General features: G+C 31.4%; 1 protein-coding gene across 3 annotated transcripts; it reads left to right on the top strand.

Annotated features, from left to right (window-relative positions):
- Window positions 1-1,181: 1,181 nt before the first annotated feature.
- On the top strand, window positions 1,182-12,817 carry LOC139513393 (uncharacterized). Of its 3 annotated transcripts, none has more exons than XM_071301819.1 (4): window positions 1,182-1,269; window positions 5,753-7,225; window positions 7,819-7,872; window positions 12,328-12,817. In XM_071301819.1, the coding sequence occupies exons 2-4, from the start codon at window positions 5,833-5,835 to the stop codon at window positions 12,732-12,734; spliced, it is 1,854 nt and encodes a 617-aa protein (XP_071157920.1). In that variant the 5' UTR covers window positions 1,182-1,269; window positions 5,753-5,832; the 3' UTR covers window positions 12,735-12,817. The 3 variants fall into 3 exon arrangements, with proteins under 3 accessions (XP_071157920.1, XP_071157921.1, XP_071157919.1); XM_071301818.1 differs by lacking the exon at window positions 1,182-1,269 and adding an exon at window positions 3,602-3,743; XM_071301820.1 differs by lacking the exons at window positions 1,182-1,269; window positions 7,819-7,872 and adding an exon at window positions 3,599-3,743.
- Window positions 12,818-13,101: the final 284 nt, after the last annotated feature.

Here is a 13,101-nt window from a genome sequence, read left to right as displayed (position 1 = left end):
TCCTAAGAAGTTCCTGTATGAAGTCAGCCTCATAAAGTCGACAAAAAGAGGGGCACAATTTGTTCCCATTGGAATGCCGACAGTCTGTTGAAAAATCTGTCCTCCGAACGTAATAAATATGTTGTCAATCAAGAAATCAAGCATCTTGACAATGTCAGTTTCAGAGAATTTTTTGTTTGAATCAGAGTGATTCTTTACAAAATAGGATGTATCCCTCCCCAAGACAAGATACTTGTATCTACGTTCGCCATTCTTTTTAATGAAACAAAGTAATACCAACTCTTTCAATTTGTCTTTTAGTTTGAAATGGGGATTACTTGTGTAAAGTGTAGAGGAGTCAAATGATTTAATACTATTGCAAGATTATTGCAACTTATTCTTTGAACAGTTTAATTTCATCCGCAAAAAAATCATGAAAATAATTTTTATTTTTATTTCAATTTGCATAAATCCATTTTCAAATAACAGTTAAAAAACATAAATCTATTTTCAAATAATTGCATTTCAACATAAAAATCACACAGACTTTGCGATGACGATTGCATAGTATACATACTATATATTTGGCAACCGGCATACCATTTAATTAATGATTGATACGAGTATTTGATTTCATCAAAATTGTTTTAATGTAATTTTATATTCCATTTATGGCAATTTTATGTGTATTGTATATGTAATTCATGAATTAAATTTGAGGGTCTGCATCGGTTTACATAGTTTCAACTATGTATACCATATAAAAAAAACTAGATATGAATGATAATCGGTAAAGGTTACGTGAGTTGGTTGTTGGATTAAAATTCTCCGTATCTTATAATAGACATAATGTTCAGTGATAATAGCAAGAATGATATATTTTAAGGGGACATCTTTCTTTTATATATCAACATAACCTGCTTATCACTTAAGATCTCTTTATGTTTCGTATGTGAAAACTCAATTTCTAAACGTTATATTAAGTAGATTTTGTTTTATTTTCTAACTATCCAACTAATTCGAATGTTTAAATGTTAATCCCCTGTCCTCATTTATACCCCCACATGTCGTACATTGAGGTTTCTTTTGTGCAGCTTATTCATTTTAATCTGATTTATATTGAAAAACTTTTAATTGTTTTGAAAGAAATAAACGATGTATTGTTTAGTATACATGGTTATGTGTGTGGTATTACCCCGTATTAGTGATTGTAATCTTAATAAACTTATGTTATTGATTGGACTGGATTGTAGTACATGTATGTGTTTGCTTTGATAATTATCAATGAAAGTGAGTATGCTTGCTTCTCTGTATCTTCTGTGTTGATAGTCAATGCTGCAAACTGACGTGGTGGTCTTCGCTCATTTCAGATTATGATCCTGGTCACTAGAATGAAATAATTAATATATTTTATGAAGTTTATGTCTATTATTAATTGGAGCATTATTCATTATCAAATTTTTACAAGTTTAAAATGAGTGCAAAGATACTGATAAAAGATGCACATATAGACGAATATAATGAGATTACATAGTATGTATTAGATATGATTTCATTGATTCGCTTATATCTGTTTTGGTGAACTATCGATACATGCGACATTTTTTGTCTAGTATAAGTTCCGAATGCAGAAACAAGAGACGATCTCCAAAATGTAAAAGAGGGACGAAAGATACCAAAGGGACAGACAAACTTATAAATCTAAAACAAACTGACATGTATTCTAATATTTATTGATGCGTTCCTATATAAATGAAAAATATATCTTGCTTTTTATTTTTGCTGGTGTGCTTTTTCTGTATGCTTTTTGTGCTTCTTTGTTGCATATTTGTTTGTTATAGTGGTTGAGATTATAACACAATGTTGACTGCTGTTACCCCTGTTTTTGACATTTTTACGCATTGTGTCTGTTTGTTTTATTCACTCATCGTTGTCAATATAATGGAATTTGATGCGACTTTCATACAAGTAAGAGGTTTAGCTATATATATAGTTATAAAACCATATTTAATCCACTGTTTTATTCATAAAAAAAATGCCTGTACCAAGTCAGGAATATGATAGTTGTTATCCATTCGTTTGATGTTTTTGAGCTTTTAAGTTTGACATTTGCTTAGGGACTTTCCGTTTTGAATTTTCCTCGGAGTTCATTATTTTTGTGAATTTACTTTTCATTTTGTTGATTGGTACCTGACGAATTATTGCTTTAAATAAAACGTCTTTAAAGTCATAAGAAACGAGTGACCGGTGAAAATAATGTTCTTCCAATTCTTGAACCAATGCATACAATCATCATAAACTTAGTCTTCTGTGCACGAATTTATCATTTTTTTCGCATAAATTTCGCATAATCGTCAATTTTTTTTCAATCGGTCAGTGTTGTTGTGAAAATATGGCAGGTAATTAAAGTTTGTGTTTTGAAGCCGAAGTTTAACGATTGTCACCTGTTTGTCAACAATCAACAAAAAATCAACAAAAAAGCATGGAAATTAGGCACGTGTTTAACATGTAAATTTAGATAATAGTTTATTTTAAGGACTATCCATGCGTATTGCGATCACCGGATTTTTACGAGATGGGTCACACTGAGGTCACTTTGCATACGGAAAATATGTCGGGGGAGTGGAAGGAAGCAATTAAAATAAAGTAAACTTCTTCTAAATATGAATAAATTAAAGAATTTTCTTCAGAAAAAAATATATGTACATAAGTTTTATAATGAAAACTATCCATTGAGCTATAAAAAAACATATGCATATTTTTTTTTTAATTTGAGGTTTCTCTAGACTTTAAAATTAAGTTTTAAGTGCACAGAAACTAAAAAAATGCTTTTATTTTTAACTTATGAAATATACGAGAATGTAATTGTTTATTAGAATTTCGATTAAATAAAGGGAATCATTCTTCCATAAACCAATTTACACCATTGGTATTTAAAACTGATCATCCAGAATGAGTCCTTGTCAATTAGACAAATAAATATACTTATAATATGATATCTTCGATATTAATTCTGTTGTAACTGTCCTCAAACCACGTGAACAACCACATATTTATCTTTCACGATATGCAATATACCAGATATAAAACAGCGTAAGCGCTTGCATAATAAACATTTTACTGATCTTTTTTTTAAAGATATTAAAATATGAACACACACACACACACAAGTCACAACAATATTACGTCATCAATATCGAAATGGGGTAGGGGAAGGGGGTGTTTGAAAATAAAGCGAACGTCATGCGAGCGTATAATACTTAATTATGTTAGCAAAAATGTAAAAAATTTATGATTTTTTTTGGATTCATTTTATCATAGCATATGACTACTGTTTTTTTTTCTCATCGCTAGTGTCTTTTAACTGATATAAATTCATATAACCAGTATGTAATGATAGTGTATAATGATTAACAAAAAAAAACATATAGTCAGATAACAAAATATGAATAATGTTTCAACTGTTCAAATCATTAAAATACGGCTTCGATCTATGAAAGTAGAGTCAAAGGGTATATATTAAACTTCATTACATATAGTCCATTGCATTTCATTTGATAAAACAAAAGACTGAAATGGATACTTTTCTCTAAAAGAAAAGTAAATCTTTTCTATTCATGCAGTCAAACGTGCGATTGCGTTACGTTACCAACAACTACGCAATATTAACATTTTGTAATGGCGATATTTTATTGGAATTATTTATAAAGTTTACATGATTCTTGAAAGAGAAATAGGAAGATGACTTGACAAAACATGTGATGGTAAATATCTCTGTATAGTCGTGATTTATATAAACTTAATTTTCTATTTTCAATACAAGTTAAGAGATTTCAAGTTGAATGTAGTCTTGTTGTTACGTCACATGACCATTTTTTTCATTATGGAATAACGAAAAAATATTACTTATGTTCTACGATGAAGGTAAGGTGTGTATGAGACAATATTCAAAGTACTTTAGGGGGTTTCAGTGTTCTTCAACTTCGAACTTTATTATGCCTTTTGTGCTGTTTTTATTCGAGCGTCATAGAAGAGTATTATGTAGAAAAAACGCGCGCGTCTGACGTACGAAATGTTAAGCCTGGTATCTATGATGAGTATATTGCAAACCTGGAATCGGTGTAATTGCTCGTAGTAGTTTCTTTCCCGAGAGTATCACATACATTATGATTTATATATAAATAATTGAAGATGTGGTATCATGGCGTAATGAAACAACTCTCTACAAGAGAACAACATGCCAATGAAATTAACAACAAAAGTTCACAGTACGGCCTTCATAGTCAGCTATAAAAGGCCCCAAGATGACAAATGTAAAACGAGTCAAACGAGAAAACCAAAGGCCTGATTTGTGTACCGAGCAACAAAAAACTACCACTGAATAACAGACTCCTGACTTGGGACAGACACCTATAAAATGTGACAGGGTTAAACATGTTAGCTAGCGCCTAACTCTCCCCTTACCTGGAACAGTGGTGTAATAGTACAACATAAAAAAACACTTTAAAAATCAGTTATGAATGGCTTTACTCATCAGAGAAATACAAATAGAAATACATCTAACTAAAACACAGATTGGACGTGGACGAGTACTTGTACATTCCAAAAACTAAAAAATATTCAGAATTATCAATCGAATAAGTCACTTTTTCTTTCAAGGAAGAGCACCGATGAGATCAGGAAACCGGATGTCTACATTAATTCATCAATAAAAATAATTAAGCTCGGTGTTTAGTTTTACGCCGATTTACATTTCATTTCCATTAGGACCAAAATAAAATAATTCATATGCGCCAAATACCATGATATTTCATATGTACCACTAATCATATTTCAAATGAGCAAAAACAATTCATTAATTTTCATTAGCGGCGATAACACAGGTAAATATGGTAGTAGTATTTTAATGATTACAGACCTACAGTCATTGGACAATTTTGAGTTCCCACTCAAAATATGTCCTATCATTTCAAGTAAAATCGATATTTAAAAAAAAGGACACAGTGACTGTTTGACTGGTATTAATAATATAAATACCATAAGATGTAGAATGTCTGAAGAAGACACTTTTCAATAATAATGTTACGTTACTTATGTTTGGTAGCACAATATAACATACTATTCATCTTAAATCACATTCACAGATGAACGAAAATGAAATGAAAATATTACACATATGTAATTGTTTCTACAATTTTTCCAAAATTTAATGCAAGTATTCCCCGAACGATTGATTACGGTATATTTATGTTTATTATGAGTGTTCTTTTTTATCCGAATTTGTTATTTAGATAAATTATAACAAAATGTGTTTTTTCATTTAAGTTTTGCACCTTAGTTTTGAATTGATTGGAATAAAAAAAAAAAATACTATTACCTTCATTTTGTCGTCACAATCGTACGAAATTCATCTATCGTAGTATGTGCGATGTGGTATTTCTCAGCTCTTGACATGTGTTTTCTAAAATAGTCTACTTTTGTAATAAAAAAGTCGTATCAAACTCAATAAAATTGAGAATGGAAAAAGAATGGAAATGGGAAATGTGTCAAATCGACAACAACCAGACAATAGAACAGAAAACAGCACGTTATACTTACATCATATACTGGAGAAATTACCATTCGATTTATACTGTATATGGTAAAAGGGTAGAATAAATTGATACATCATATTAAAATGAAATATAAATAGGAAACATGCTTTTTTTAAAGTTACATATTTTTTTTTATCTTTAACCACTACATTAAATAATTTGCCGAAACATATTTTCAGATTTGTGTATTCCTGCGTGTTATGTCATGTAAAACACCAGCAAATGATTTGAAGCGTTGACAACATAGACTAGAAACATAATGCCGCCGACAACACATTTAGCATTTAATCGAAAGAAGCAGACTATAGATCAACTGTCGTTGGAGCGCCCACAGGATCTGCAGCGATTTTATGAATCGGTTGAACTGGGTCTTAAACGAATCGAATACCGACTTATTCGATTAGAAAATTCGTTTAGTGGTTCCGATAAACGTTACGAAGAAGAAGTGCGGAAGTACTTACCATCGATACAGACGATTATGCGATACATCAAGAAACCGGTTATCTTAACCAAAGTCGATGTTCAAGACTTGTTTGATTCTTATGAGCAGGCTCTTGGAGATCCAACCATGGAAGTCAAATTCGATATGGAATCGGTTAGATTAGTGCAGGATTGTGTTAATAAAATTATTAACTTTTTACGAAGTGGGTTTGAAGAAGTAGTAGATAGTTTGTCACTTATTTCAAATTTCATGAAGAAATACTGTTTAAGCTTTTGTAGTGTGAAGGGCGACTCATTACTAGAAACCGCCATTAACTATGAAAAAACAAGAAGAGAATTTGTTCTTGCTGTTAGTACAAATTTAACAGATATTTCCGCTATGGCTGACAAATTTGAATCTGAAAATGGAATAAAGTTGTCAGACTTTGGTTCCGTGGCTCGTGGTTATGCTGAACGTATGGAAGCTAAATATGCGCCATATTTGTTCATGTTTGTTCAAGCCGTTCAAAATGTTAAAGACAGTATAGCCGAAGTTCGTAGATGGATTCAAGAGGACGATAGTTATTCTACATATATCCAACTAGACATCGTAGAAAAGGAGAAAGAACGTGATGAAGTTCAACGGACTTTACGAGATCTTCAAGTTAGGTGTTCAGCTCTCGACCACAGACGTAAAGTTTGTAAGAGAGATATAAGTGAGTGTGTAAGTGAATTAAGACGGTTGGCAAATAAAGAAAAATCGCTTAAATCTCAAGAAGAATGTATACTTGAAGAGCTCAGAGACATTGAAATGGACATCGAGGTAAAAGAAATTCGGAAAGAAGAAAGGAAAAAAGTGCTTCAATATGCAACTAAGAAAGAACGTGAAAAATATGATCGATTAATTAGTGAACTAGAAAGTTTAAAGACAAAACAACCCGGCTTGGAGAGAAAAGCTGACGATATTAAAAGAAAATTAGAATTTCTGAGATTTCGACGTGAATTGAAACACAAACGTGAAGAGCAATTGAAGGAAATAACAGCTGATTATACAGCTGCAGACAAAGAACTAAGAAAACGAGAGAAAGAAAATGAAAGACTTCAAAATGCTGTTTTAAAACTTCGCGAAATTCATCGTTATAAAACTAGTCCTGAGGTGCTAAAGAAATTATTTTACAATATGCCACTTAGTCATAGTAAAAACAAAAAAGGCAAACGAAAAGGCACACTAGGTAAGACTATACAGTTACAGATTTTTTTTTATATTATATAGAGAATTAATCTTGTCGGACTTCCCTCTGTAAACAAAACATCTATAAAATAAACAAATTTGGCAAATACCAGACAGGGAACGAACTTTTGTGTTCCCTATTTCAATCTTCTAAGGTTATCGTAAAATCCTCTTTTTTTTTTGTGTCCTCAAAGATGTTGAACCTGTTTCATATACTAACTTTGACCCAGAATCATCACCGTCGTTATATATGTATATCCAACATTTATATGTTTTACAAGAACCAATCAACTCTTCTTCTGTATATGAATTGCTCTATTCAATGTTCTTTTTCAGATTGCTGTTTGGCTTACTAGCTAAAACAAATCGCATCATTGTGACACACAATTGATGTCTTGCAAAAGTTTTGATTGCAGTTAAAATTATGACGTTATAAAAAAAATATAGTTGTTTGATATAGATATAAATCTCCTTTTAGCTATTGTACATGTAAATATCAAAAACACTGGTAGGTTAAATGATGAATTTAAAAGCTTTTTCACTCGGCCTTGATTAATAAATGTTCATTCGGTGGTATTTGATTACTTTTTACAGATATTTCAGAAAGCCCGAGTTTAACCACCCCAACTCCAGTGGTGGTGTATTCAGGTAAAAAATCACGAAACTAACAATGCCTGCATGACTAAGTACTAAGCTAACTCCGCTAAAACATGACTCTATGATCCTTTATTTTTAACAAATTCGCATAACTCAATCACCCTATTACCGTCTATCGGTACCATCCGACAGCAGTAATAACTAGAGAGGTAATATGCTATTATATATCATTTATTCTGGTATCACCTAAGTTGGACAAGGTATACAGAAAAACACATTAGTTTACATTACATTACATATAAGTACATTTGTTGAGGAAGCATTAAATATGAGTTTTTTACAACGGTATGATCAGTATAGCCGACAGGTTAACATCAGAGAGAATCCAGTTTGTCATTTATAATTCTAATAAATTGGCACAATTTTCGGAGTTTCGATTTCTGTTTTTGGTTCATAATAGTATTAAATTTTATAACATTACAGTTCGTTAGGTATTTATTGTCAATATGTAGTGTTCTATCTGTCAGGAGACTGCTGCATTCCATTACATAGTGGTATTCATCACCTATCGCAACTCTGCATAACGGACACTTTCTCTGTTCTCGGGGAATGTTTTGCCATCTGCCATTTTCAATCGGCAGTTTATGGTTCATTGTCCTAAACCGCGACATTGTTATTATATCTTTATCATCAAGTACGTTAAGGTAGTGTTCGAAATTGTGTGATGTCTTGTACAGGCGATAGTTCAGGGCTTTCGGCGAATCGTTTACCTTTCCTGTCCATGACTGTTTAAACTGATCTTCTAGTCTTTGTTTAATTGTAGATTTAATGTTAGGTGATGTGTTTTGGAATGACCATAAGTAAGAGAATCCACAATTGTCTAGGACACTTTTCATCTTGTCTAATGATCGCGATCGAAATGTTGTTTCTTGTGATAACTTTAAAAGGTATCTAAACATGACAGCAGCGAGCTTACTTTCTTTACCGGTAATCAACTTTGTCCAATAAGATATAATTCTAGTTTTGATATCTATTTCTAGGGGATACCGACCCAATTCTCCGTAAATGAAGTCGGTTTGAGTAGATGGCTTAAGATGTAAAAGTAGCTTAAAAAATTTAGTTTGGACTCTTTCTAGTATATCTATGTTTTCGTAACCCCATATTTCGCATCCATAAAGCAGAATAGGTTTTACCAGTATGTCAAATAAGTCTACGTGGCATTTAATTGATAAATTGTGAATTCTTCCCTTCCTTAAAATTTCGTACATTGCACTTATTGCTTTGCTATTAGAACAAAATTTAGACGATTGCACAATCTGTCGTATTGCAATGGCAATTGGAAATTCAGACAAAAACTATATCGTGTCTACCGTACCAATAGCCGGAAATTAGTGTGTATAGCCTGTTGTTGCTAACATTTTGTTCGTTCAATCCTGTCTTTCAAATGCTCACACATCACAACTGCAGCTACCATATTATTATCTAGCAAAGACTAACTACATACGATTTTTTAATCATTATTGTGTTCATCCTCTTAAAATTAAAAGATGAAGATAATTCATTGGGTGGTTTTTAACTGATCAGTGATTTTCTAACGTGCAAATCTGTCCGTTATACAAGTGCACATATAAACATAGGGCTCATCTATCAATTTAATGCACAATATTATACATTTTTCATATTATTTTTTAAAAAAAAGTAGATAAACCTCACATACGTTTATCCCATTGTATTGAACAAAACAGTAACAATTTTAAACTTCTTTGTATTTGAATTTTCAATGACAGACAGCAACAAACTACAACCAATGAACTACAGACTCCTAACTTCAGCCAGGAAAATAGCATGTGACGGGATTGAACATGTTTGTATGCGATCTACCCTCTCCCTAACTGTGGGCGGCAGTGTAAAAGCACAATATAACAACAAAGTGAACAAATCAATTATTATAAATGACTCGATTTGTGGCATGGATGATGCAAAGCACAAAATAGAACTAACAATACCCAAAATACACAATGTGAAGAAACTGAAAGATAGTTCAGTTTGCTAATAACAATTAATAGATAAACAATATACTCCCCGACTAAAGTAATAATCAGCTATAGCACATCTAACGGATTCAGTGTAAAGACGCAATGAATTGTTTTGAAATACGACCTAGTGCTCTTCCAAAATATAAGTACATAATTACATATTGACCGGATGTAAGAACATAAGATTTTATAGATGTAATAATTAAAAAAAAGTCAATATATTATAAGTACCGATAAAAACAATATTCAAAAATCTTATAACGGCTTTTAAAGTTTATTCAAAGGATCCATGCGTTGAACATTGATTCTCAACAAAAATGTTTTCCAGAGAGACTTTCCCGTAGAAACTATTCAAATGCTGAATTGAAATTCTCGTCCAATAGTCTAATTTCGATTTGTCAGTGCATATATCAGTTTAACGCTTGGATTTAATTCTGTTTTATGTATATGTTACAGTAAATAGGTGCAATTAGGAATTACACGTAATTACTAAACAATTCAGTAAATACATGTACTTACTAATTTGTTTTAGTAAGTACAGGTAATCACTGATTTTTTTTGGTAATTTTTACAGCTATTTACTATCTTGATATTTTTGTATCAAAGTTTGAGACATAATTTAAGAAACCAACCAAGAAAGTAAAGGACTGGAGATTGTAGGACTTACGCTTGGGTTAACAAATTTAAGGTATTTTAAGACTACATACTCTTTAATTACAGTGAGGGTTTTGAAACTGAAAAATGGGTTTTTTTTTTTTATAATTTGCAAGGGTTTAACTTTTATGAGACTTCCAAACTTAAGGTTAAGGAACAGTAAATGGGCTATGCCATAGATTTTGGTATAATTTTGCATATGACTTAGAATCGTTTATTTATATCTGAAAATCGAAAAAAAATAATATTGTTGATAGTTAGTTGTCCGTTTTAAAATTATTAAATAATCTGTAACAGGAGGGTTTTTTTTACGTTGTGTATATTCCGTGTCATTCTCGACATATTTTGACCAACTGTTTACCCCTGTCTGCCTTTTAATTTTAGTTATTACGTGTAATTCCTAATTTCATCTATTTACTGTAACATATACAAGGTTAGTACCGATACTTGTGAACTATCATTTACCGTTCCTGCCATCCATCCCATAATCGGTACTTTTTGCGTTAAACTTTTAAAATGCAGAGTTACTGTTTAATACCATGTAAATACACCTTAAGTTTACCGCTACACCAACAATTGTCATTTGACTTTAGAAAGTTTCGTTTGTTCTGTCTAAGTAATTTCGTTATGTTTTTATTTTTCAAAACACATCCTACATTGTACATATATTTTTGATTTTTCTAATTTCCATATTGATATTTAGGTAAAGACATTTCAATGTAAAAGAAATTTTAATATCGAAGTTTTTTCAGACGGAAATTATTTCAAACTAGATTTCTCTTAATACTGTTAATTTTGTTTGTCGATAAGATTCCTGCTGATGAGCGGGTTTCAAATTTTGAGACACTTATTAAAGTAGGACAAAATTTTGAAAATTTGTATCAATGCTGTCAGATATTATAAATTATGATGTTTTGTTCGTCTGGAATACTTAAAATAGTAAACTCAGCTCTTAATTTTATGTTTTATGCTGAAGATGTTATATATTATTTTTAACAACAAAGGATGCATTGATTAACACATTTATCCGCCTATATGCAGTAAAATATTTATAAATAATATATCTTAAAAGAAAAAGTTCGGTATGACATCCTTACTTTAAAAATCGTGTATTTGGAAGCGTTGTTTGTTATAAGAATTACTAAATATTATAATGTAAAAAAAAACAAAAGCACGAATTGATGGTATTTATATGCGTTCTGTAAAAACACGAATTGATGGTATTTATATGCGTTCTGTAAAAAAATCTGAAGCCATGAAAATAGTATAGTATCAACAAAAGACTATTTATGTATGATTAAGTCAATTTAGGTTGCAAAATTCATAAATGATCATTTAAATATCTACAATTAACCATCTTAGATGTTTTGCTAGAAATACATATTCAGTGTTGTTTTTACTTCGGGTTTTTGTGCTCATAATCATGTTTATCCTCGCCATATTATGAATGTGCCTGTTGTAAGTCAGGAGCCCGTAATTTAGTGGTTATCGTTTGTTACTATTATTATTTTTTTTTATTATTATTCTTTTGTTCGGCTCTTAGGTTTCCCCGTATGATTTATTTTGCATTTGTCAGTTCGGAGCCTTTTGGATCTTACTATGCATTTAGGGCTTTATTCATTGTGGGGGACATAATTGTAATCTATAGTTTCTAACCATTTACTCTATGGTGGAGAGTTGTTTCATTGACACTCATGTCACATTTTCTTATTTTTATCATAAGATACGTTCCATTATAATTTCATAAAAAAAATACCAGTTCTAAGGTGATAATGAATTAATATTAATTTATAATAAATGTGTCATTCTTTTACAGATAAACTGGAGAAAGCATGTCGTGTGGTGGCACAGTCAATAGAGAAGGAATGGGTTCCTCTTTATCGTATGTTACCCTTTCATCCCCCAAGGGGCGAAGAAAATTTGCGCGTTGACATAGATGACATTATAACAAACTTCATGCGTGAAAATCAGGAAGTGCAGGCAAAACAAGCATTATTAAGGTGGCGTCGTGTTCACACTAGAGCAACTCTCGAAGATTTAACAAACACATTGATGTACATGAAGAGACGGGACATTGTTGAGAAAATAGGCGAAGAAATAGCAAAGAAAAAATCCTCCCAAAGTGAGAAAAAACAGTCACCGCAGCGGTCAGTGCGCGTAACGAAATTAGCAGTAGGTCACCCTATGAAATTAAAACTTGCATCGACAGCTGCTATTCATTAGATATAATTGTTTAAAATCGGTGAATAGCGGAACATATGAATTATTTACTACATATTATTTTGTATATTAAATTATAAAATCAATGTGAGCATTTTCATATATATGTTAGCTTAGCGATACATTCCCGTTGTTGACATATATGGTCATAATTTCGATGCTGACGACTGGTTTGTTAATTGTTCCTTCGATTTGTCATTATGGACGCATAGATATACAATATATGTTCATTGTGTGAAAATATCAAATTTATTTGTACGAGCTTTAGAAACATGATGAAAAGCGATGCTCTGTTTCGTAGCGACTACAAACAAATTTTTAATTTTCCGACAATGTACATATATTGTTTTTATACTGTAATTTACACCCG

The sequence above is a fragment of the Mytilus edulis genome, chromosome 2 (genome assembly GCF_963676685.1).
Source record: "Mytilus edulis chromosome 2, xbMytEdul2.2, whole genome shotgun sequence".
Classification (NCBI taxonomy): domain Eukaryota; kingdom Metazoa; phylum Mollusca; class Bivalvia; order Mytilida; family Mytilidae; genus Mytilus; species Mytilus edulis.
This window is presented reverse-complemented; position numbering and strand designations above follow the sequence as displayed.